The sequence below is a fragment of the Henckelia pumila genome, chromosome 2, assembly GCF_033568475.1.
Source record: "Henckelia pumila isolate YLH828 chromosome 2, ASM3356847v2, whole genome shotgun sequence".
In the NCBI taxonomy this organism is placed as follows: domain Eukaryota; kingdom Viridiplantae; phylum Streptophyta; class Magnoliopsida; order Lamiales; family Gesneriaceae; genus Henckelia; species Henckelia pumila.
In genome coordinates this window covers 177,335,197-177,348,625 of record NC_133121.1, presented here as the reverse complement: position 1 = coordinate 177,348,625, position 13,429 = coordinate 177,335,197, and the positions used below count along the sequence as shown (strand labels likewise).

General features: G+C 32.7%; 1 protein-coding gene across 2 annotated transcripts; it reads left to right on the top strand.

The window, feature by feature from the left end:
• Positions 1-10,669: 10,669 nt before the first annotated feature.
• LOC140884699 (uncharacterized) lies at positions 10,670-12,885 on the top strand. Of its 2 annotated transcripts, XM_073291540.1 has the most exons (7): positions 10,670-10,732; positions 10,843-10,927; positions 11,104-11,257; positions 11,442-11,579; positions 11,662-11,823; positions 12,021-12,112; positions 12,568-12,885. In XM_073291540.1, the coding sequence occupies exons 2-7, from the start codon at positions 10,893-10,895 to the stop codon at positions 12,653-12,655; spliced, it is 669 nt and encodes a 222-aa protein (XP_073147641.1). In that variant the 5' UTR covers positions 10,670-10,732; positions 10,843-10,892; the 3' UTR covers positions 12,656-12,885. The 2 variants fall into 2 exon arrangements, with proteins under 2 accessions (XP_073147641.1, XP_073147640.1); XM_073291539.1 differs by lacking the exon at positions 10,670-10,732 and having other exon boundaries at positions 10,739-10,927.
• The last annotated feature ends 544 nt before the right edge of the window (positions 12,886-13,429 follow it).

Sequence of the window (13,429 nt, the reverse complement as noted above, 5' to 3'; positions counted from 1 at the left end):
TCATGATATAGGGCAACAAGACAATTAGTTTCACGTAGTAAATCAACGACATGAAATAGCATCATCTCGACTCAAATGCAATAAAATGCAATGCATGTCATCGGGGTTCAAGATTATCTAAATCGGATAATCAAAAGGAAATTCTTTGTTTTTCAATTGGGATCCCAAGGCCAAGATATCACCATCATACACCGACTCTCCCGTTCGTGGTAAATGCGGTATATCTTGCTTCCTCTAGACTTTGGAGCACTATAAAGAGTGTTTTTAATCGCGGCCATTGGATAAATCATCGACCAATGCCCCTCAATTATAGTCCCCAAATCGTCTAATTCTATAAGTACTCAAATCTTTTGGCTCAATATGAATGCACATGAAATTCGAAAGCATTAAAACACATAATTCAAGTAATTCTCATAAACATGCAAGTATGTAATTTCAGGGAAATCAAAAATCAACTCAGATTAGAGTATTCGTCCCTATTCAATTCAATGTCGACTTGTACCTTTTCTCGATTCAATTGATGCTCCAAATCAACTTGATCAATTCGTCTATCGTTTTGAATTTTGATTATTTCGATATCATCAGCTTTCGATCAAATCTGTACAGAGATATATCATTCAAATAAACCCAATCGAATACGGCTTAATCAAACCAAACCCATCGATATTCCAAAACTCGAATCGACGGCATAACGGCTAGAAACTTGCTAACCGAAAAATCAACAACAATTCATAAATCCTCAAACCCAACTCATATCATCATCAATTTATCAAAATTCCATCAAAAACATGTCAAGACCGTAAATCCCAGAAATTGACATTTTTGAATTTTGCTTCAAAAAATCATAATAAATTCATACGTCGTTCTTTTTCCGATCCGACTTCAAATATAAGTTCTCTCCTAGCTCAAGAACAACATATCCGAATTTAATTCGATTCCAACAACATCCAAAAATTGAAGTATAACTAATCAAAGAGATACTTACAATAAAATGAAGCCCTCGACGCGGGGATCACAAAACTACCTTCAAATTAAAATCTATCGGACGAATCGAGCAAACCCGAAACTTGAAAAGCTTAAAACTTACGTTTGGGCTTTAATGTAGGATGAACCGTGTTGGAGAGAAGGAAATAAGATGATAATAATGAAAGATAGCCCACTCATCAATATAAATATCATAAGACCAAGTCAAATTCCACAAATTGCATTTTGGTCCCTGAATTCCTCAAAATTGCAATTCAGTCCCTAATCAAATATCAATTAAATTCTCAAATTTTCTAATAACTTATTATCGATATTAATCTCATATAATCTCAATTAATCAAATTTTGGGGCGTTACAGATCCTTTCCAGATTTCTTCTTCTTCACGTTCAACCTTCTTCTTCCTTCTCAATCTCTTCTGTGCATGCATTGTGTTTCTGTGGTGCGGCTCTCCGCTGATTATGTCCTTCAAGTCTCTTTTTATATATCCTCAAAGCCTGCAAATAAAATCCCACAAGTAAACACAAGTTTCCAAGTTGAGAATTTTGCAGATTTCCTTTACGCAGCAGCGCGGGTGCGCTAGGAGAAGAGCGTAGTTGCGATGCTCTTTCGCACTCTCATTCACGTTCAAAGAATCAACCGGAGCAGGTGTGTTCGTGCAACGCATTCCACCGCACAACAATCTTGAAAAATCATCTTACGTTCTAACCGTCGGATCGAGCTGAAATTTTGATAGCAGCTTTAAAACATCCTAAATTCAATTTGAACAATGGAGATCGAATTTGAATGTTTCTAGCAGCTCCAATAATTTTTGAAAACTTACAGCTTCGTAATTCGTTCATCCGCTTCTTCTTGTTAATTAGCTTCCAATCCTTGCATATCACACAAACATAAAAAAAATACACATAAACCCGCTCGATACATCACATAAGCCAAGTTAAATCATATGCAAATTAAGTGCATAAAATGCACTTATCAGTATAATTCGAGCCTTCAATTAATATTCTTAATATGCAGCTCAATTTGGCCCGTTTACACCCAAATATACAATATAAAAAAGGGATTTTGGGATACACATTGGAAATCAACATCAAAAGTATATAAATTATTTCTCCAAATAGAAATTTCTTCAAACAGAATGATCCAAGCTCGAAGCTTGTCATGTGATTGTTATTTGAAACCATTTATCAAATTTTCAACACATAAGTGAAACTGTAAACTTGAAATATAAAATATAAAATAATAAAAATGGAAATGATCGTATGTAATTAGTATATATATGTTAGTAGAAATAATCTATTGCTGATGAAAGATGATACAATTTTGTTTGGGGTGATTTTCTTAAATAACTTTCACCAAAATAATATAATTAATTTTAGATTTCTATTAAAGCCTTCAATTAAGTTAATTTATCAAAATAATTTTTATATCATATCAAATTACAAAAAAATTCTTTAAACCTTGCTCAATATTCATCATCAATCTCTCCATGCATCACAAACTCTTTTATTATCTCACCAATTCTCCGCCATGCAGAAGCTTTGATGCACACCAATTTATTTCTTCAAATAGGTATGAAATTCATTTTTTTGTCCAGTTAGTATTTGTACACATATGATGATTATTTTTGAGTTATGATTACTGTATATGCATAGATATATGACAAACCAATTTTGTTTCTGTCAAATGTTGGATATGTTGACTCCAATGAATCTCTCTAATTCATACTATCAATGGAGACATGCCATAATATTGGAGTTGTCAGACAGGCCAATTCATGGCAGACCGGGCCAACCCATCAAAAATTCAAATTTTGGTGGGTCGAAGGCGAGCCAGTCCACCATCCCCATGTACTGAAAATTTTCAACCCAACACAACCCAAAGTGGGTTGCGGGTTAGGCAGGTCGGCCTGCGGATTGACTCACTACAAATAAAAATAAATAAAAGTCATTATAGTTAATTATAAATTTCATTTCATAAATAAATATTGATAGAAACATATTAATAAAATTTGTAATTATTGATTTCATACGTGTAAATTTTATATAAAGTAATTAATACAAAAAAATCACAACTTTTATTAAAAAAATTACATATATCACAATAAAAATAAAAATAAAACAATAATTCTTTAGGCCAGCGGGCCAACCCGCTCGAGTCGCGGGCCTAGGTGGGTTAGCCCACCTTTATTCGGGTTGAAAAAATTTCAACCAACCAATTTAAATTGTGTGGCGAAACGGGCCGATCCAATGAACCTAACCCAAATTGACGGCTCTACATAATATACACAAAAGAAACCCAAAGGACCGAATATCAATCATCATTATGTCAAATGTTGCATATGTTGACTCCAATAAATCTATCTAATTCATAGTATCAATGGAGACATGCCATAATATTGAAGTTGTCAGACAGACCAATCCATGGCAGGCCGGGCCAACCTATCAAAAACTCACATTTTGGCGGGCCGAAGGTGGGCCGGCCCACCATCCCGATGGACTGAAAATTTTCAACCCAACCCAAGGTGGGTTGCGGGTTAGGCAGGTCGGCCTGCGGATTGGCTCAATACAAATAAAAATAAATAAAAGTCATTATAGTTAATTATAAATTTTATTTCATAAATAAATATTGATAGAAATATATTAATAAAATTTTTAATTATTAATTTCATATGTGTAAATTTTATATAAAGTAATTGATACAAAAAAATTCACAACTTTTATTAAAAAAATTACAAATATCACAATAAAAATAAAAATAAACAATAATTCTTTAGGCCAGCGGGCCAACCTGCTCGGGTCGTGGGCCTAGGAGGGTTAGCCCACCTTTATTCGGGTTGAAAAAATTTCAACCCAACCCATTTAAATTGTGTGGCGAAACAGGTCGATCCAATGAACCTAATCCAAATTAACAAGACTCATATATATATATATATATATATATATATATATATATATATATATATATATATATATATAGTAATGATCACCTACACCCTAGGGTACAAGGTTTTTTGTGTGCGACCGGGTTTTAGTGTTTTTTTACACTAAAACCCGGTACCGAAAATCCCTGCACCCTAGGGTGCAGGTGATCAAAATTATATATATATATATATATATATATATATATATGTTAAAAAATATATTATTATTATTATTATGTTTAATATTGAATATTGAATGTGAATGTTGAATATTGAGTTGTAAAATATGGAATATTAGTGTGTGATGATGTAGATGATGATGTATTTATTTTTGGACTAATCTCAAATGTGAATCTATAAATAGGTCTTCATATGTGATGAAAAATACAATTGAATTTGAGAGAAGAAATTTTAAAGTGTGGAGTTTGAGAATATTTTGAGTTTTTGAGTTTTTATAAATTTTTACTTTTTCACAACACGTTATCAGCACGATCGCTCGAAGGTTTTGTAAAATTTCAAAAGCTCACAAACACAAGAAAAAGGTAACAAGAGTATGAATATTTATTTTATTGTTTATTTATTTATTGTGTATATATTTAATATATAATATCATGTTATGAAAAAAATAAAAAAAATTTCAAAAACTTGTTATAAATCCTGGGAGGATGTTAAGACGACATCCCACACTCCCGGTAAGGGATACGACAAGTATAAAAGCCTCTAAGGTTCTTAAACAATATAATCATATTTGTATAATTTCATGTTATTATATAAAAGGTTGTCTATGACACCGATCTTATAATAATGTGATATGATATACTATATCTGACTTTATACTAACTATATTGGTATAATTTCACAATATTATATAAAAGGCTGTCTACGACACTGATCTTATAATAATGTGATATGATATACTATACCTGACTTTATACTAACTATATTGGTATAATTTCACAATATTATATAAAAGGCTGTCTACGACACTGACCTTATAATAATGTGATATGATATACATAATTATTTAATTATGATTATCATTATATGCATTGCATCATTATCACGAATTTTTATTCAACATATATCGATTTTTTTTTTTACCCCCAACGGTCACAAACGGCTAGTTTTTGGCCTATAAACATGTTCACTTATACTCATTTTCAATAACACCAAAATTCACTCTTTCTCTCAAAATATTTTCTTACTCGATTTTTCGAAGATGGAGATGATGGCATTTATAAGGCTATTTTTCATAACGATTATGATCATCATGCTCATGAGTCTTGTACTCGCCAGTGATTTTCCACCACATACTTTTTATCTATTTATATACGCATTTGTAATCTTCGTTCTTCCATTATTTTGTATTGTCATATTAATGGAAATTAACTAATAAAATGCATTGTTATTTTTCTAGTACCACCATGTCAAATTTGGCAAAGATTGAATTCGTTGCGCTCGATATCACTGAAAAGAATTATATGTCATGGACTCTTGATGTAGAGATGCATCTTGAGTCATTGGGTCTAAATGATACCATCAAAGAAAATAATATATCATCCTCACAAGAAAAAGCAAAGTCTATGATTTTCTTACGTAGACATCTTGATGAGGATTGAAATGTGAGTATCTCACAGAAAAAGACCCAATGATTTTATGAAAAGGGCTGAAAGAAAAATTTGAGCATATAAGGAAAGTTATACTCCCGACCGCCCGTGATGAATGGAATACGTTGAGATTCCAAGACTTTAAAAAAGTCAGTGATTACAATTCTGCGATGTATCGAATAGTTTCGCAATTGAAATTTTATGGGCATGTTATTACTGAAATGGAAATTCTTGAAAAAACATTTTTCACATTCCACGCATCAAACATAACTCTACAACAACAGTATAGAGTGCGTGGATTTTCGAGATATTCTGAACTAATCTCATGTCTTCTTGTGGCGGAAAAGAACAACGAATTGTTAGTAAAAAATCATCAATCCCGACCCACTGGATCAACGCCATTTCCAGAAGAAAATGTCGTAATTAAAAATGAAAACCAAAATCAAAGGCATAGACCAAATTTTGGTCGTGGACGAGGTCGAGGACGTGGGCGTGGACGTGGACGTAAAAATGATCGCGGCCGTGGTCGCGGCCGTGAATATGAAAATAATCGAGAAAGTTACTTCAATAACTCATCTCAAAAGAACGTCACAAACCACCAACTAAAAAGGCAGCATGAAAATACGAATGAAAATGAAAATCAATCAAAAAGATCTGAGAGTGTTTGTTATAGATGTGGCACTCCAGGACATTGGTCACATATTTGTCGAACTCCTGAGCACCTATGTAAGCTCTATAAAGAATCGACAAAAGGGAAAGGAAAAGAGACCCATTTTGTTGAATATAGTGACCATTTAATTATTTCAACTAGTTTCAATGCTGCAGATTTTTTGAATGATTTCGAAGACATTGATTAAAGATTGGTGGAACTAGATTGTAACAAATTTGTATTTTTCATGCATTCTTGTATTATAAAGCATGTTATATTTTGCATTTGTATTGTACTTAATTTTTCTTTATTGCATTTTTGTGAAGTTTGATATGGAAAATGCTATGAGCAAACATGGAAATAAAATAATGGAAATTTGCATACCGGATAGTGGTACAACTCACACTATTCTGAGAGATGAAAGATATTTCTTGGAAATAAAACCAACAAAAACAATGGTGAATACAATATCAGGTCCTGTAGACTTGATTGAAGGTTGTGGTAAAGCAAAATTTTTGTTACCAAATGGTACAAAATTTCTGATAAATGATGTTTTATATTCACCACAATCGAAAAGAAATTTGTTGAGTTTTAATGACATATATTCTCATGGATATGATACTGAGACGATAACTGATGGAAATCAGAAATATATGTGTCTTACCACATATAAATCAGGAAAGAAATATGTGGTTGAAAAATTATCAATGCTCCCTACTGGATTGCATTATACACATATAAGGCCAATCGAATCAAATATGGTGGTTAATAGTTCTTCAATATTAACCAATTGGCATGATCGATTGGGACATCCTGGTTCAATAATGATGCAAAGAATGATTGAAAATACGCATGGTCATCCATTGAAAGACCAGAAGATCTTTCAGAATAATAAGTTTCAATGTAAAGAATGTTCTCTTGGAAAACTTATTATAATACCATCGCCAGCTAAAATCCAAACAGAATCACCCATATTTCTTGAACGTATTCAGGGTGATATTTGTGGGCCAATTCATCCACCATGTGGACCATTTCGATATTTTATGGTATTGATCGATGCCTCCAGCAGATGGTCACATGTATGCTTAATGTCAACTCAAAATGTGGCATTTGCAAGATTAATGGCTCAAATAATAAAATTGCGGAATCAATTTCCCGATTATACAATGAAAAAAATAAGACTTGATAATGCCGGAGAATTTACTTCCCAAACTTTCAATGACTATTGTATATCAATGGGAATTACTGTTGAACATCATGTTGCTCATGTTCATACACAGAATGGATTAGCTGAATCATTGATTAAACGTCTACAACTGATTGCTAGACCAATGATTATGAGAACAAAACTCCCTATTTCTATATGGGTACATGCAATTTTACATGCTGCGGCATTAATTCGCATCAGACCAAGTGCATATCATAAATTCTCCCCATTGCAGCTTGCATTTGGTAAAGAACCAAATATATCTCATCTGAGAATTTTTGGATGTATGGTGTATGCGCCTATTGCACCACCTCAATGATAAAAAATGGGTCCTCAAAGAAAAATCGGTATTTATATCGGTTATGATAGTCCATCAATCATTCGATATCTTGAGCCTCAGACATACGATATGTTTATAACACGTTTTGCTGATTGCCATTTTAATGAAGAAATATTTCCAATGTTAGGGGGAGAAAAGAAACACATCGAAAAAGAAATCACATGGTATGTACCATCATTGTACATTTAGATCCAAGGACCAAACAATATGAGAAAGATGTACAACAAATTGTGCACTTGCAAAGAATTTCAAATCAAATGCCAGATGCATTTGCAGACACAAAAGGGGTAACAAAATCATATATACATGCTGTAAATACCCCTGCTCGAATTAATTCCAAAGAAACAAACTGAAGACACTCATGAAGGCCAGTCGGTTCCAAGGATAAAAATCCTCGGAAAAGAAAAGGCATAGAGAAACACGATGATCATAAAATAGAAAAAGGTGTTCCAGAAAAAATACCTGATGATGAAAATGTTCTGTCAGAACCACAAACTGACGAGAATCGTGAAATCTCTATCAATTATATTAATACTGGAAAAATATGGAACCAAAAAGATATAGAAGATATTGATGAGATATTTTCTTATAATGTGGCATGTGAAATCATAAATGAAAATGAAGATCATAAACCAAAATCTTTTGGTGAATGTAAAACTCATCATGATTGGGCAAAATGGAAAGATGTCATCCAGGTTGAATTGGATTCGCTAAATAAAAGCAATGTTTTTGGACCTATAGTCCTCACACCTGCAGGTGTAAAACCTGTTGGATACAAATGGGTTTTTATTCGAAAACGAAATGAAAAAAATGAAATAGTAAGATATAAAGCTAGACTTGTTGCACAAGGTTTTTCTCAAAGGCCTGGAATTGATTATGAAGAAACGTATTCTCCTGTTATGGATGCAATTACGTTTCGATATTTGATTAGTTTTGCAGTGTCTAAAAATTTGGAAATGTGTCTGATGGATGTTGTTACGACTTACTTATACGGATCACTTGATAGTGATATATACATGAAAATTCCTGAAGGATTTAAGATGCCTGAAGTACAAAGTTCAAAACCCAGAGAATTTTATTCTGTAAAATTGCAAAGATCATTATATGGGTTGAAGAAATCCGGCCGAATGTGGTATAATCGGCTAAGTGAGCACTTGATGAAAAAGGGATATGTAAATGATCCAATATGCCCTTGTGTTTTCATCAAAAAAACAACATCCGGATGTGTAATTATTGTTGTATATGTTGATGATTTAAACATCATTGGAACGAATAAAGAAATTCAAGAAGTTATGATGTACTTGAAGGAAGAATTCGAAATGAAGGATCTTGGAAAAACCAAGTACTGTTTGGGTTTGCAAATAGAACAAAAAGAATGTGAAATTTTTGTTCACCAGGTAAATTATACAGAAAAGATCCTTAAACGTTTTAATATGGATAAATCAAATCCATTAAGTACTCCAATGGTTGTAAGATCATTAAACATAGAAAATGATCAATTCCGTCCATGTGAAGATGATAAAGTTATTCTTGGTCCAAAAGTACCATATCTAAGTGTCATTGGTGCTCTTATGTATCTTGAAAATTTCACTAGACCTGATATATCTTTTGCTGTAAATTTATTGGCAAGATTTAGTTCATATCCAACAAAGAGGCACTGGAACGGAATTAAACATATATTCCGTTATCTACGAGGAACGACAGATTTGAGACTTTTGTACTCAAAAGACACCAATCAAAATATCATTGGTTATGCCGATGCTGGATATTTATCTGATCCACATAAGGCACGTTTCCAAACCGGATATGTATTTACTCGTGGAGGCACCGCAATTTCTTGGCATTCACAGAAACAAACACTCGTAACAACTTCATCAAATCACGCTGAGATTATTGCGCTATATGAAGCAAGCCGTGAATGTGTTTGGCTAAAATCAATGACACAAAATATCCAAACTGTTTGTGGATTATCAGTAGACAAGAAACCTGTGACGTTGTATGAAGACAATGCTGCATGTATTGCTCAAATGAAAGAAGGATACATCAAAAGTGACAGAACAAAACATATACCCCCAAAGTTCGTTGCCTATACTCAAGAGCTTGAGAAGAATAAAGATATTGATATCTGTTATATTCAATCAAGTGAGAACTGATCAGATCTCTTCACAAAGGCACTTCTCACGACGATATTCAAAAAGCATATATACAACATTGGGATGCGCAATCTGCGGAATATGTGAAGAACCACTCATGTTAATATGAGGGGGAGTTTACGTGGTTGCACTCTTTTTTTTTTACTATGGTTTTTATCCCACTGGGTTTTTCCTAGTAAGGTTTTTAACGAGGCAGTATAAAACACGTAATGAAGATAGTTATCATATCACAATCATCATCACAAGGGGGAGTGTTGAAAAATATATTATGATTATTATTATTATTATTATTATTATTATTATTATTATTATTATTATTATTATGTTGAATATTGAATATTGAATGTTGAATGTTGAATATTGAGTCGTAAAATTTGGAAAATTAGTGTGTGATGATATAGATGATGATGTATTTATTTTTGGACTAATCTCAAATGTGGATCTATAAATAGGTCTTCATTTTTGATGAAAAATACAATTGAATTTGAGAGAAGAAAATTTAAAGTGTGCAGATTGAGAATATTTTAAGTTTTTATAAATTTTTATTTTTTTACAACATATATATATATATATATATATATATAAGAGACTAGAGATATAGAAATAGATAGATATTAGATTTGGGCCTAAAACAGCTCACCGAGGAAACATAAACTAGAGAGAGAGAAATAGATAGATATTAGATAAGGGCACTACCATGAATAAATATAGAATAAGGGCATATTGGTAATTGGTCTTCATAATCCAATTTATTGTACAATTTCTGATTCCTAAACCCATGTCCAATGAGGGACTTATTTTCCAATTTGAACAGTGTCATATCCGGGGGCTTCGGGATTCATTGGAATTGGCAAAAACGAGACAAACAAAGGTTTACACATTTATCATGCTCTAATCCATTACACCAAACACACCCATGGTCTAAAACTGAGGCAACCGAGGAAACATAAACACATACATTCTCACGTTAATTCTTTCTAGGGTTGTTCTGCGATATCTTCATTGTTCGTCGTCCCTGTTATTTCTGCAAAATGATGTCTATTCCTCAACAAAAAATAGAAACGAGGTATTGTTTAGGATTTGATGTCTTATAGATCGGCGTTTGAATTATCATATGTATTTGTGTTTGAACGATTAATTGTGTTTGTAAACTGAGGATTATTAGGTTATTTTTCTTGTAAACTGGATTGGGGTTTCTTCATTGTGTTTATTTTTTCTCGTTTGTCAATGTGAAACGTGCAGCGATGATCTAGACTTTAGCGACACACAGCTTTCCGATTTGGATCAGAGCGACATGGAATCCAGCGATATGGAATTCAGCCACAGGGAGTTCACAGAATCCAAGCCTCTTGCAATTGCAGAGGCTTATAGATCCATCTTACTGGATTTGCGTGAAGTACGAAATTTTTTCTCTTATTGTCCATGTTATTTTATGGATCATATAGATTTTTCTCAAACAAGACTTATTTTCAAGTGTCTTAATGCCCGACAGTTTTGTTCGTTTCAAGAAACTTATTCAGCAGCATTAAACTCATGAATCGGATGGTCGCTAACTCAACTTTGGTTAAACTTGTCCACAGTTGTGTGATTTCTGTATGGAGCCACCTGATGATGATGGAGAAACGGTCGATGCAGGAATCACATATGTGAATGCTGACAAAAAAGATAATCTTAGAGATTTAGCGGAATTAGCTTTGAAATTTTACAATGACACCAAAGTTTGATAAGTTATTTGATGCATTTGCATTCTACGGCGATATACACTGTTATTTTAATGTTCTGTTTTGCATTTTGTCCTAGGCAAAAAACTTCAAGCTTGTGAAGGTTTGCAAGATCAACTATGGATCTACATATTTCGGGGTGACTTTCAGGGCACAGGAAGGAGGAAGTGAAGAGTGTCCACTTTTTCGAGGTGCTATTCATTGTGTGGGCGGGGACAAACCGGCGTTTTGTGAAATCAAGGTGCTATCTCCATTGTGTTGACCTCGTTCTTTTTATTTTTATTATATTATTTTATGTAGTTAAATGAGGAACAAGTTTTGAATATTAGCTCAGATTCTAAACATGTGATTGTTTGCAAGGGTCATAATTGTATGATTTCTTCATTCTTGGCCTAAGAAATTTAGCACTCAGTCTTTGCTTTTATTTGTTTTTTAAAGGATAATGAAGAAGTCACACTTCTGCCCAGTGACGACAATTATGTCAGTTCTCAAGGATCATGTGAAAGTAAAGATGGCTCCCCTTTCAAATGGTATTATATTTCAACAAGTTATAGTACTTAATGGTTTCCGCTTGTAAGTTTTGTTAACAAGTGTGCATTTTTTTATGTTGTTGCTTTGAGGTGGTCCGTGGTCTTAGTGTTGTAAAGGCGTCTAATTACTATTTTATGTGATTAGTTGGTACTGGTAATATCAAAACCTTGTGCTATTTTGCCAAATTAAGTCTTCAAGTGACTATTTTGTGATGGCTTTGATGTTGATAGTTTCACTTTTGTGATTCCTTAGCTCAAGAGGCAGTGTTTGATGTTTCGTGAGCACATGGTTTTTCTATACGTTCTTCTCTTTGTTATTTTTTATTAATCATATGCTGTGTCTTGATTCATTATACCATCTTTTTTCGGATGAGATGTGTTGTATAATTTGGAGGATCTCTTCATGCTTATAATGTATTTTTCTTGCTGATATTATTTGTTACATTCTAATGTAGGAAAACTGATCGTGGTGATGGCTCCCCAGCAAATACTGAAGATGGCTCAATTGCTGGTTCTGATGTTTCAGGGGGAAGTTCGAATTAGAAACTACCATCCTTGGCCACCACCAAAATAATCTCTCGAGTCGGGACTAGTTTTTATGCTTTATATTTAATGTTACTGCGTTAAGTTTTCGATGTGTATGCGTAAAGTTGCACGATGAATAATTATTTGTGTTAATTATTGTCATAACTGCATGTATTAAATGCGTTACCAGTAGTATGATTACATATTTGTTCCGATTCCTCTTATATTATTGGGGAGAATTTAGATAATGGCTGAAAACATAGGTTTATTTTGTTTTATGGTTAGATTATTTTCTAAATGATTTTTATTTCATTTAATTTATTTATATTGAAAATATTATTTTTCATCGTAATATATATTGGGTCTATCTATTTCATACAATAGTTGATCTATTTCATACATTAGTTGCAATGGAATATTTATAACAAGAAATTGACACATCCCCAGAACAAAAACTTGTAATTTAAAACTCGAATGTATGTATTCTTTTTCTGACAATTTAGATATTCAACATCTTGCAATAAAAAAACAGGGAGTAAATTATCCATAATTTACCATTTTCTTATGTATAATTTAAACCACGATTCGCTTACAATAATTATCGGGAAGGTGCACTTCATGCAAAATATCTTTGTTAGATTATGAATTTATAAATCTCATGAATATTTTTTTAAAAATAATCTTTACACTTAATAATACATTTAATATGTGTGCAAGGAATGGGAGAGTGATAATGTTTTGTCTTTTATATAGTTTTATGAACTTTTTTTCACATATATTTTAGTTCAAATC